This window comes from Ovis canadensis, chromosome 2 (assembly GCF_042477335.2).
Source record: "Ovis canadensis isolate MfBH-ARS-UI-01 breed Bighorn chromosome 2, ARS-UI_OviCan_v2, whole genome shotgun sequence".
Taxonomy (NCBI): domain Eukaryota; kingdom Metazoa; phylum Chordata; class Mammalia; order Artiodactyla; family Bovidae; genus Ovis; species Ovis canadensis.
The window spans coordinates 149572595-149585487 of NC_091246.1; the positions used below are offsets into that span (position 1 = coordinate 149572595).

General features: G+C 35.0%; 1 protein-coding gene across 1 annotated transcript in view; it reads right to left on the reverse strand.

Moving 5' to 3' along the window:
• LOC138432777 (sodium channel protein type 2 subunit alpha) overlaps positions 1-12893 on the reverse strand; it is an 89345-nt gene that overhangs the window by 33928 nt on the left and 42524 nt on the right. The window contains exons 15-17 of the mRNA XM_069574304.1: positions 11699-11872; positions 9525-9881; positions 3955-4434 (exon numbers count right to left, since the gene is read on the reverse strand). Of these exons, the coding sequence (XP_069430405.1) occupies positions 3955-4434; positions 9525-9881; positions 11699-11872 (1011 nt within the window). The remainder of the gene's footprint in view (positions 1-3954; positions 4435-9524; positions 9882-11698; positions 11873-12893) is intronic.

The window sequence follows — 12893 nt, forward strand, 5'->3', positions numbered from 1 at the left end:
AAATACTCTTGGTCAAGTGCTAAATAGAGCAATACCATTTTCTCTGAAATGAAGCAGATAAAAATTGTACCAGTGCTGCTGGAAGCAAAAACATAACATTCCATTTGCATTATTCTCACATTAAAACATCCCTTAGAAAGTTTGCACATGAATAAGGGATTGCTCTAACTTGCAGATTACCCTTCAGAAAAATTTAATATGACACTGAACAACAAATTACCAACAAAGTACACTCATAAGGGCTTCAATTACTTAAGAAAAGGACAGAGGAGTGAAAGCATCCTGTAAGAGCTTTTCAAAGAGTACCTTATATTTCTCCTTTAGACCCTTAGCATGTTCAAAACTCTGTAATGTTAAATGGAATTAAATAATCTATAAACGCATGCACTTTTATTTTTCACTGAATGTAATTTCTATAAAAATCTATGTCAGAAAATTAGCAGCTACCTTAATATTTAAAAAGTTAGGGTTGCCAGACTTGCCTGACCATGCTTTATGACTCAGCATAAGAGCAGCTGTGCATGTTTTTATTTTACTGCCAATGGATGGGCAAGGAATGTAGCTGAGTAACATGCAGGCCAGTCAAAATTCATTTAGAAACTAATATTTATACATGTACAATTTGCTTAGGTAACCTGGGTAAAAGTGGTGGCAGGAGTCTCTGGCTGGTTAAAAAACACCAGAGCTGCATTCTTGATGGCTCCAGCTTGCTTTTACCCCTGTGAGAAGTAAGAACGGTAAGCAGTGAAGGTCACCATATTGCACTAGTAAATTTTACTCTGAAAAATAATCATTCAAGCATGGCTTAAATTATTAAAACTCTATAAAAGAAATCAAGCATTGGAAATCAAAAGCATGAAAGGAATGACATTACATACGGTCAAAGTAACTTGAGTTAAAGCATACAATTACCATATGAATTTAAAATGATATACTCTATAGAGAATCTACAGAAAGCTGTCAAAGAATCACACAAATTTGGCAAAGGTAAAATAGAAGAGGATTTAGTTCAAACACCTCAATGACCTCTGTGTCCACTTGGTTAGTCTGCCTTATAAGAAGGGATTCATTATAGGCATTCCAAAAATTAAAATGTGCTGCATTTTTTCCCTTTACTATTTTATATCAGTTAGAAAGAATATCACTTAGTATGAATATCTTATTCCATTTGTTAATACTTCACATGTGATATTTAATACCACAATCCAACCCTACCAATTAAGAAAATGACCAGACAAAACTAACTTGAAGGCAGAACCCTAAAAAGATATCTCAGGTGGGAATACTTGCAATTCTTGGATACTTATTTCAGTTCTCTTTTGTTTCCTAGTATAGAGTTACCAAAATGCCAGAAGATTGTAACTTGAACATAGGCCCTTCCTAGACTATTGCTCTAATCCTTTATTTGTTTATGAGTTTATATTTAAGAAGTTTTACATAAAGCCATAATTGAAAATTTTACCAAATAATAAATTTTAAAACACAAGTAGCAATCTCTACACAAGCATTAAAAGGACTACACAGCTAAAACAACAAAATAATTCTACCTTCAACTGGCAGATCAGCTCTCTACCTCCAATTCTGAAGTAGTGACTTCACATGTGTTATTTTGGAATACCTAACTCAAATGGAAAACACATGAAAAAGTCTAATGTTTACAAGAGAAACTGAGAAGAGAGTTTTGATTTTTCCTACTATAAGCCCCACCTTACTAGATATTTCTCTAATGTGAAACACAATGGTTTGAGATGAGGCAAAATACATGCTCTTTTGGAGAAGTTTGAGGTTTTAAAATTTCTGAAAATTAAGAATGGTGAATGTCAAGTTATCCTTCCTCAAAAGATACTCAAACTTAGCCAAAGGTTTAAATGGACTGGTGAAGTCAACATTTGATTCTTCATTATTAATTTTTAGTTAACACCATAAGTTAAACATGTGCTGTGCTGTGCCTAGTTGCTCAGTCATATCCAACTCTGCGACCCCATGGACTGTAGCCCACCAGGCTCCTCTGTCCATGGGGATTCTTCAGGCAAGAATACTGGAGTGGGTTGCCATGCCCTCCTCCAGGGAATCTTCCCAACCAAGGGATTGAATCCAGGTCTCCCACACAGCAGGTGGATTCTTTATCTTCTGAACCACCAGGGAAGCCCAAGCATACTGGAGTGAGTAGCCTATCCCTTCTCCAGGGGATCTTCCCGACCCAGAAATTGAACTGGGGCCTCTTCCATTGCAGGTGGATTCTTTGCCAGCTGAGCTAACTTAAACATACATAAAAGTAAAAATTGGCCTCCCTTACTCTAAAGGAGATATTTACTATCAGGTAAAATGCTGACTTTAGTGTCTGGGCTTCCCTCATGGCTCAGATGGTAAAGAAGCTGCATGCAATGTAGGAGACCTGGGTTGCACCCCTGGGTGGGGAAGATCCCCTGGAGAAGGGAATGGCTACCCACTACAGGATTCTTGCCTAGATAATTTCAGGGACAGAGGAGCCTGGCAGGCAAGTCCATGGGGTTGCAAAGAGTCAGACACTGAGTGACTAACCCTTAGTTTCTAGAAACTTATAATACAAAACATTAGGCCCCACCATTTCAGCATAGCCCAGCCAAACACACTTATCCAAATTTAATTAACTAGATATTAAGATATTATTCAGCTTATTAGTGTACATTTGAGTTCAACTAATTACAGCAATTATTTGCTCTGGGCTATAAAGCTTTTTAAATTCCCCCCTTGAATCTCATTGTTATTTTGTGAGACTAGTACCTATGGTCTTGCTACCTAAATGCTACTTTTAGTAACTGTATTTAAACTTTCTCTGAAGTTAATGTTCAATACCTACTTCCACCTAATCACTGAATTAGCAATACTATCTTACAGAAAGAACAAACAGAAATAGCATCTTTTCCCATAATTATATAGGATAAATACAGTAAAACTGATTAAACAATCTAAGGGTCCTTTCTTAGAAATATATTTTTGCTTTTAATTTTATTAACTGATCCCTAATTTTTGTGACACTGTTTCACTACTTAAATTACATCCTTCAGTGTCCGACTCTCCCAAATCATCATTCTTAGGATGAGAATAATAATAGAGGTCTTTCTGTGTCTTGCCAATCAATTCAAACAACAACAAAGAATAAATCTTTGTTTTTGGTTGTTATTTTTATTTGTTCATGCAAGTGTTAATTGCTGGGAATTCTGGCTTCATTTTTGTGTAAACAAACATTAAGGGTTTAAATTCCTTCTCTTTATTCCCAACTCTGTGCTTAGTAATCTATAAATAAACCAAGAAAATGTCCTGGTATTTATACTCATCTAGTAAATCAAAGAATTGGAAAATTTAGAATTTTACATTTAGACAGCATGCACTGTGCTCAGTAGGGTTAAAAATATTTTCAACCTGATTCTTCATCACTACCTTCACTTCCTTCAAAACACTGTTTACTTCTGGAAACATGAAACTACAAGTAAATATCAAGCCAAGATCCCAATGATACTTCCATTAAATATATGCCTGTGAAAACTAAATAAAATCACATTTCATGTTATTCCATAAAAGCAAAGAATGTAGCAAAATGAGGATTGGAACTGCCCCTCACCAAGCATTTTTCTAATATATGCAATAAAATACCATTGTGGGAAGATTATAAGGAAGAAAGTGGATAAACTGAGGCATTTTTCACAAATCAAAAATTATTTAAAATCTTTTAAAAAATTCATATTAACCTGAATATTATCAGCAACTCAAAATGGTGACTACTGGAAAGAATGTTAACTATATTTTGTTTAGCTATATACTTTTATATTGTCAATTAATCTATCACCAGTTTTGCCACAGAAATTGTATCGATAGGTATTTCCTATTTTTTATAGAAAGAAAATAATTTTTAAAAGTCTGGATTGTTTAAAGCAAACATAATACCAAAATATCTTCTTATGTAGAAATTCCTACCTCTTTGCTTTCTTCCATATCTGACTCGCTGCTGAATTCTTCAGTATTTAAATTTTCAAAGTCAGACTCTCCGACAGCAATTGGTACAGTCACAGTGAGGCTGGGGTTGTTAATGAAGGACATGTAATCACTTTCATCCACGACATATTTTTCTACACTGCTGCCTATGCCACTGGTAGTTCCATTGCCATCTTTGAGATAATTGAGGTCTTTGCCTATTTCTATAGTGGTATGGTTGGAAATACAGCTGTCTTTTTTGTTATTTAGATCTTCAAGAGGTTTAATTTCATCTAAAGCTTTCTGCTTTCTAACAAAGGCTTTCTGAATAAATTCACGTATTTTTCTTTTAACAAAATCGATTCCTTTCTGCATCCTTCCCACAGCAATCTGGAGATTATTCATTTCATTATCATCATCAGTGGCGGCAAGATTGTCAGAACTGAATGAACTCAAGAGTAAGGCCAGGAAGAGGTTCAGAACCTAAAACACAATAGGAAAGCTGGTGATCAAAACATTCCATTATTTCTATTGCTCTGAACTACTAATTTTCCAAAGTTGTTCTTACACCTCACTTTTTGCTAATAGATATTCTTCCTAATTTATGATAAACTATCCTGGAAAAAAAATACCTAGCCAATAATACGACATTAACACTATTTACATTTTAGTCATTGCAAAATTACTACAACCACTGCTGTTAAAGCTTCTATATTAAGTTCATTTCCAAATGAAAAATTTTTGCTATCTAGATAACTATACAATGAAAAAGGAAAAAAAAGTTTTATTTGCGATGTTAAGTATTTTCCCCATGTAACCTGGGTTTTCCAGGACACTGATAATTTATTATACTTTTATTCCTGAACCAAAGATGATTCCACTATATTTAAATATTATTTTATTTTTATGTTTGTATATATTCTTGCACTTTAGATAACTTATCAATTTAGAAATATATATATATTTACCACTAGATCAAAAATCTCAGTTTTTGGTTCAGAAAATCATGGCCACTAGATTTATACAGTAGTTGCAAATAGTATAAAGAAATGGTTACAGACCACTGATTACTCTAACAACTTGAGTCTCCAAAAATAGGCCCCACTGATATGGGTTAGCAAAAGATTAGTGACCATAAATCTGCTATGTACACTCAAAAAGAGGTAATTTACTAAGAAATAGAGCACTCTCATGGGCACAAGACCAAGTATATGAGTCCTTGGTCACTGAAACAGACAGAACAGGACAAAAAAGGATATGGCCCTGAAGGAGTCCAAAGACAAAAAGGAAGTAGTGCAGAAGAGGAGTCCTAGGAAAGGTTTTAAGCAGAACTCCAACGAAAAGGATGCTGCATTCTTGCTGGATTCCTACCTTTCTAACAGGTTAATGAGCCTCAGAGTTCCTTTGTCTAACCAGTTATGAGTCAGTCTCACCAATGGTGTTAAGAAAGGTAAAAAAATCGTATAAGATCCAACAAGGACTGCACATAATTCTGTGAGTCTATACTGACATCTTTCAGATGCTATACCATGGTTGTTAGTATTCGTACTAAGACCTGCTCCTTCACATCTGAAATTTACCAGTAAAGTTATAGTTTATTGTGATTTGCCTTGAATGTATTGTTTGGATAAAAATAGATGAAAGAGAAAAAATTAAATGTTACATTTTGGGTTTTATCCCTAATAAAACTGAATTTTGGTACCATAATTTTTTCTAGATTTGATTTATTAAGGTTCATTAATGAACTTTTTCTATTAGGAACTTTTTCTTGACAAATATTAGTCAACCTTCCCAGAGTGAGATCCAACTATAGTTCCTCTCAAAGCTTTGGAGCAGGTATCTATTATGTCATTTACTGTTATATCTTATGGTCCATTCCCTTTTCATATTAGAATTCAAGCATTGGGTAAGAATCAAGTTTATGTCAATTTTCCCAGTGCTAAGCTTACAAGATTGTTCTGATGATTCAGCTAAGGGATCCATGTGGCCCTCACAAAGCGACTGGCATGGTAAACCCTTGAGACAGTTTAGCTGTTATATCACTGTTACTTTGATCCAGCCTACTCTCTGTTATACTATCTTTCAATTTACCTTTTTTTGTTTTCAATCTCATTTCTGTTTCTAGACCTCCTTTATTACCAAAGGGTATTGATCAGTGTAACAGCTGACCAAGGTGGTGGGGGTGACCAAAGGCAATTTAAAGAAATACAGTTCAACAAGCTTACTCAGGAACTGAAACCTGGGATCCTGTTCACACATGGTCATGGACAGACTTAATAGCTCACTGAGTCAGAATCTTGCTTTCATGTGTCCCCAAATTATTCTCTTGGAATAATAATTTCCACTTGGGATTCAAGATTGAAACATATTGCCTGTATCAATACTTTTTCTAGCCTGATTTTTAATTGGTGAGAAAAACTCCCTTTCATATCCCTCTTGTGTGCTAATGGCCCACTTAGAGATAGAGGTGACTACTTCTAGATGTGGTAATCTTAAAAAAAAAAAATGTATTCTTTTTCTGCAGCCCCTGTCTTGAACCTGTAAGAGGATTTCTGGCCATAGCATTAGCAAACCAAGATGATAGCCTGGAAAAGGCAATCGATAGCCCCACCTCTGTCTTGTCTGTGGACTAGGCAGTGATTAAGTAATCGAGCATTACATGGGAGTTTATGTGTGTTTACAGGAGGTTATGTCACCTTGTCTTTGGGAGACATTAACCTTTTTGGTGAGGATGAGAAGGAAGAATTGTAAGAAGCAGTGCACCAGGTCAGTCAATCTTATTTAAGGAAATGTGATATGAACATATCTCCTTGATAGTGATAAACATGACAGGTATTATTACTACCTTAGTTACTCTAGAAAAAATATACAAGATATCACAAAAGGAGGAATACTTTTTAACTTATAGTAAATAAGGAGATTCTTTAATTTTTTAAAAAGGTACAGAATTTAAATATATGACAATAGATGGAAATTATTATTTTATCTGTTATACCATGTTAGGTATATGTAGCAATCCAAATTAATATAAATGACATCCATAGGTATGAATACTTCCTGAAATTCTCTTTCCAACTTGAATCCTTTGTACAGTTAGAGAGATGTGCCCTATTTCAGTAAACAAAAGATCATATGTGGTATGTTGAGTTTCTTTAAATTCACTGTGTTTTCTGGCTCCATAAGTTCTACCCAAATTCCACTTTCTCATTGCCACTTTCCTGATAAAAAGACATCTGTAGCGTTCAACTGTCTACAGGAAAAAATATTCAATTTGGTAATGTATAATCAGCCTTTTCATAAATTAAACTCTACTCAGTCTGGCCTCAAACACTTTCTGCTACCCCCACTATGAATTTTCACTGCTTGTGTCCCGTCTTCTCACTCATTGTTGTCATAAAGGATCGTTTTCTCTGCCTTCCATTCTCTTCTTCCAATGTATGTCAAATATATAAACGAAATCAAACCAAATCTAAAATACAAACCAATGACATTTTCTCTGTTTTTCTTCTATGTAGCCCTGTGATCGTTTCTTCCTGTTCCATGTATTCTTGCATCTTCTGAAAGCAAGCAAGTTATATCTAGAATTGTAGTGGTCTTAAAATTATGTGATACTCATCCCTTCAAAAGTTAAAGTCTAATCCCTTTTTCTTAAATGTGAGCTCTTTTTAATGACTAGTCAATAGAATACTGCAGAAGTGACAGAATGTGACTTCAAGATTAGAACATAAAAAGGGCTTTCTCCTTGCCCTTTGCTTTGTGTCTTGTGCTCTGGAAGAAAAAGCCAACTGCCATGTCATGAAGATAATCAACTCTATGGCGAGATCCATGTGGAGAGAAACTGAAGCCTTCTACCAACAGCCAGTAAGGCTGAACTGGGACCTCTCAGCAACAGCCATGAGAGTGAGCCTTATTAGCAGTCAATTCTTCAATCTCAGTCAAGATAACTGTCCCCCATCAACATCTGGATATAAATCTTTTAACTAACCCAGGACCAGAACTAGATAAGTGGTTCCCAAATTTCTGACCTACAGAAATTATGAGATAATTAATAAATGTGTATTGTAATAAGCCACTGTTCACATTTCTGAACTGTACACTATTCATGTTTCTTGTTATTTTAAGAATAGGTCAGAGTTAACAACAGGATACTGATAAGACTGAAATGTTGCAAAAAATAGAAATAAATGATAATTTTTTTTTCCCTTTCCCTTTTTTCCTCCTCTGGGGGACTGAGCCAATCAGTCCACACTAAAGGAAATCAGTCCACACTAAAGGAAATCAGTCCTGAATATTCATTGGAAGGACTGATGCTGAAGCTGAAACTCCAATACTTTGGCCACCCGATGCAAAGAATTGACTCATTTGAAAAGATCCTGATGCTGGGAAAGACTGAAGGCAGGAGGAGAAGGGGATGACAAAGAATGAGATGGTTGGATGGCATCACCAACCTGATGGACATGAGTTTGAGTAAGCTCTGGGAGTTGATGATGGACAGGGAAGCCTGGCGTGCTGCAGTCCATGGAGGTGCAAACAGTTGGACACGACTGAGTCACTGAAGTGAACTGACTGGGGGATTGGAGGTTACTTTTAATGTGAAAGAAAGTGAAGTCTATAAATTGCAGACTTTAAAATATTGGTTACGATAGTCCTTGTTCTATTCCACTGAGTTGGGGCCTGATCAAGCAACTTAGTATAATAAATTTAACATATGAGAGTCTGATCCCTCTCAAATAAATCTATTGTCCTTTCTTACCCAACTACTGGGTCCACTATTTCCTGGCTTGGGATGGTCTACTTTCTTCTCACATCTCAATTAAAGATATGTGCAGGTCTGAACTCTTTGACAAAGCCTTCTGTGATGATCCTTGCCATCGCAAAGCAACATTTCCATCTTGTAAACTTTACATATAACACTTTTTTCACTTACTCTTTTTATTCCTGTTTGAGTAAATGTCTTATCACTGTGCCATATATATCATCCTACCATCGTTCCCAGGCCCCCAGAACTCAGTAGAGGTGTGTTGGGCATAGTTCATTTTACACAGAAATGATAACAAATGATTCTTGAGTCAGTATTACTCATTCATACTGTCATTTCTATGCAACAAATACTGATGTGCTTTCAATGGACAGATGATAGCTATTTTTTTTTAACTCCAACTAGCAGAGAACCCAAATGTGAAACATTTTCAAGTGACAATATTGTTAGTATTTATAAATAAAATGAATGACTATCTAATAGCACTGCCATGCTTTAGCACAAGAACTGAAAGATAAAAGCCAAAAATGGCCCTCCTTGGAACAGTAAGAGATACAGAGATGAAGAACAACTTTGGTTCAAAAGATATTTTAAGAGTTTGTGTTACATGTCAATTACAGTTCGATATAAAGGGAAAAAAATTAAAATAATGTAAACAAATATTAAAAAAAGCTCATGTAGATTTCTATAGTCTGATCTATAACTGACTCCTGCCATCATGAAGAACTGAAATTTGATTAAAAAAAATATACAAAACATTCCTGATGGTTACATTATCTTTTACTGAAAATGAGAAAAATGTTTTACCACATACCACCAGGTTTCCAATGACCATGACCATCATGAAGACAGTAAGGCACATGGTTTGCCCGGCGACCTCCATGCAGTCCCACATGGTCTCTATCCACTCTCCACACAGCACCCGGAACACAATCAGGAAGGAGTGGAAGAAGTCATGCATGTGCCAGCGAGGGAGCTCACAATCATTGGAAATCTTGCAGACACATTCTTTGTAGCTCTTACCAAAGAGCTGCATGCCGACCACGGCAAAAATGAAGACGATGATGGCCAACACCAGGGTGAGGTTACCCAGAGCCCCTACAGAATTGCCGATGATTTTAATTAGCATATTCAGGGTGGGCCAGGATTTTGCCAACTTGAAAACTCTAAGCTGAAAACAGAAACAAGGTCATTACTGCTCTGCATTTGGAAGAATCTGTATATTTGTTTATAGGGAAAATCTACAGTGTCTCAGTTTTAGGTGATAGGTTATTTGTGTGCCAAACTATTGTCTATATTCTTCATTCGGAAATAGCATATATTGTAAATAAAATAAGAATACAGTTTTTTTTTAAATTGGCATTTAAATTCCATAATCTTACATAAGCATTTATATTATTCTTTTTGTTTTTCTGTAAGGAGCTGAAATACCTAAAATTAATGGTGATTAATTAGCAGAAACTGCTTCAGAGAAGTAGAGGCTCTAGAAGAGGCTCTCATTATTTAAAAGTCCCAAATGGATATATTTTTCAGTGTACTTGGAATATCATGCTGAAATGCACAAATGTAAACAACATTAACACTTAAATTAGGTAAGATACAAGGGAAAACCCAACTAATTTCTTTAAATCTTAGACTGCTTTGACCTTTAGCGTGTTGTAATATTGGCTGTATTTTAAAGGAGATTTATTGTACTCAAGTAAGAAATACTTGGACTTGTATGAAAAGCTGTATTTTGTCAACTTTTAGGTCTTCAGTGATTTAATTAATCAACTCATTATAGTGTGTCATAGAAGCCTCTAGAGTACTATTTACCATTAAACAGCATCAGCATTTTATTTCTGATGCTTCAGTAAATGTCAGGCTAAGAGTAGTGCATTATTTAATGGCAACTAAGTGACCCAAAGGAGCAAAGATACAAACCAAAAATTTTAATTTATTCCCTGAGAATAATTAATCCAAAAGAGCCTGATATACTAAGCAAGACATTAGTGATATTATGCTTTGTACCTTCCTAAACTGCATCACATTATCATAAAGACCTACTAAGCTTTTTAAAAGTAGTTGCCCATATTTACTTGTTATATAATCACTGCTAATTTTTTTTTTTATCCTTCTAGCTTCAAATTAGATCCACAGCTAAAGACTAGGAAAGGAAATCACAGCTCTAAGGATCTTAACAAATATTTGAAAGTAGTAAGGAAATTTCTAAACAGACTTGATCACAAATTCTTGAAACTAATCACCATTAAGATAGGTTGCCTATAGGAATCTGTCTTTACCAGCTATATACAATGTCTGTTGTTTGAAAATAAATCACAAAAAGTTGGAGCCAACTCAAATAAACAGCACAATAAAACATATCACATTTTAAATGGAAATGGGTCAAGTGATATTTTATCTCTTAATTTAAAAAGAGGCCTAAACTTATCAAATATAAAGAACAAATGAAAGAGCCTTTCCTAAAATTAAAATGTTATACAGGCAACTTTTCTTAGAGAGTGGATTTGGTGACTTCCTGACCTGGCTAAAGGCACAGATGAATAGGAGCTCTGTCCTCTTTTCTGTGAACTTTACCCAGTCCCTAGTCTTGTACGGGGGCAAAGTGGGCAATTCCATAATCTCTTAGCCGCTGGTAGCCAATCCAAAGCCCCAATCAAGCCCCTTATTATGTTTAAGCAAACCGCATATAGCTGAGAGGTATGTATTGTGTTGTTTAATTTGATTTGGGATTATGTATGACCTCCATTTTCTCTCTTCCCATTAGCCTTGACATTCACTTACTAAGGAGAGAATTATTGGCTTTTCATTTGAATTAAACTTAACCTGTGCATTAAAACTGTAATGAAGAAGAAACTACCATCTGTTTTGTTAGAAATATATTTAAAAAAATTAAAGCTATGGGAAATCTTTCAATTTTCACAAGAAAAGAGTGACTACTAATTAAATTATTTATAAAAATATTATGGTTACTCTCAGTTAATTTACCAGTCGAAATGATCGGAGAACTGACAGTCCTTCCACATTTGCCAGACCAAGTTCCATTAAACTAAGGCTCACAATTAAACCATCAAAAATATTCCAGCCTTCTTGAAAGTAATAATATGGATCCATGGCAATTATCTTGAGAAACATTTCTGCTGTGAAGATCCCAGTGAAGACCTAAGTGAGAAATATTTATTACACGAACGAAGACTCTTGAAAGCATAAATAATTATTAAGCAATTTAATTTATTCCCAACAAATCGCAATTTAGTTCTGAGTTTTAAAAATTGATTTAGACCCAGGAAATTAGTATCCTCAAATGGTTTGTATTCAAGTTGATATTTAATTGTTTACTATAGCTGAGGTTTATCAAGTGATGAAGAATATAAGAATTAACACAATAAAACTAATATTCCACTTTTATATTCTTAAGTGAAATGTTCAGGTAACTCATTGCAGTCAACACCTTGACTTTGCCTCTGATCTCCATAGCTTTCCAAAAACTCACCAGATGATTACCTATTAGGGCATTCATTCTAACCCTAGAACCAGATTGACTGGTTTAGAAATGGTTCTGTAACTCCAACCAGGCTGATGGTATTCAATACTTGGGCTTGTGTTAGAAATACCAGTTAAGAGGCATACTCCTTCTGCTTAATGAGCTGTGTCAGTAGGATAGAAGTTGGTAGAACACTGCCATCAATAGAATATTCAGCTAGAGATAAAAGAAACACTGGGAAAAAGCTGGCAAGAAGCTAACTCCCAATGACATTGATTGAGAATTTGAATCTAGACAGATTAAAACCTGGAGCTATGCCCAAATGGGCTTTAGTTACTTGAAGTAATGAATTATTTTTTAAAATTTATTTTGCTTATTTTTGCTTAAGCCCATTTGAGCTGTTTCCTAATACTCATCTCCAAAAAGCTTATTTTATCCCTTGCTCACTTTTTTATAGATAATGTTGAGGTGATTCCTACATATATGAAAATATTTGGACTAGGTAACATTATTGTCTTTTCCTAAAGTTCTGTGATTTGGGGGCATAGCTTAAAACAGTCTCTGAAATATCTTTTAGAGTCTCTGATACATACAGTATTTAGAGCTTTCATTGCTCTGTCAATTTCTCATGGGTATAGATCCCCTCACTGTAAAATGCAGACATTCATAGTATTTACCCGAGGGCTGACTTTGTGGGTA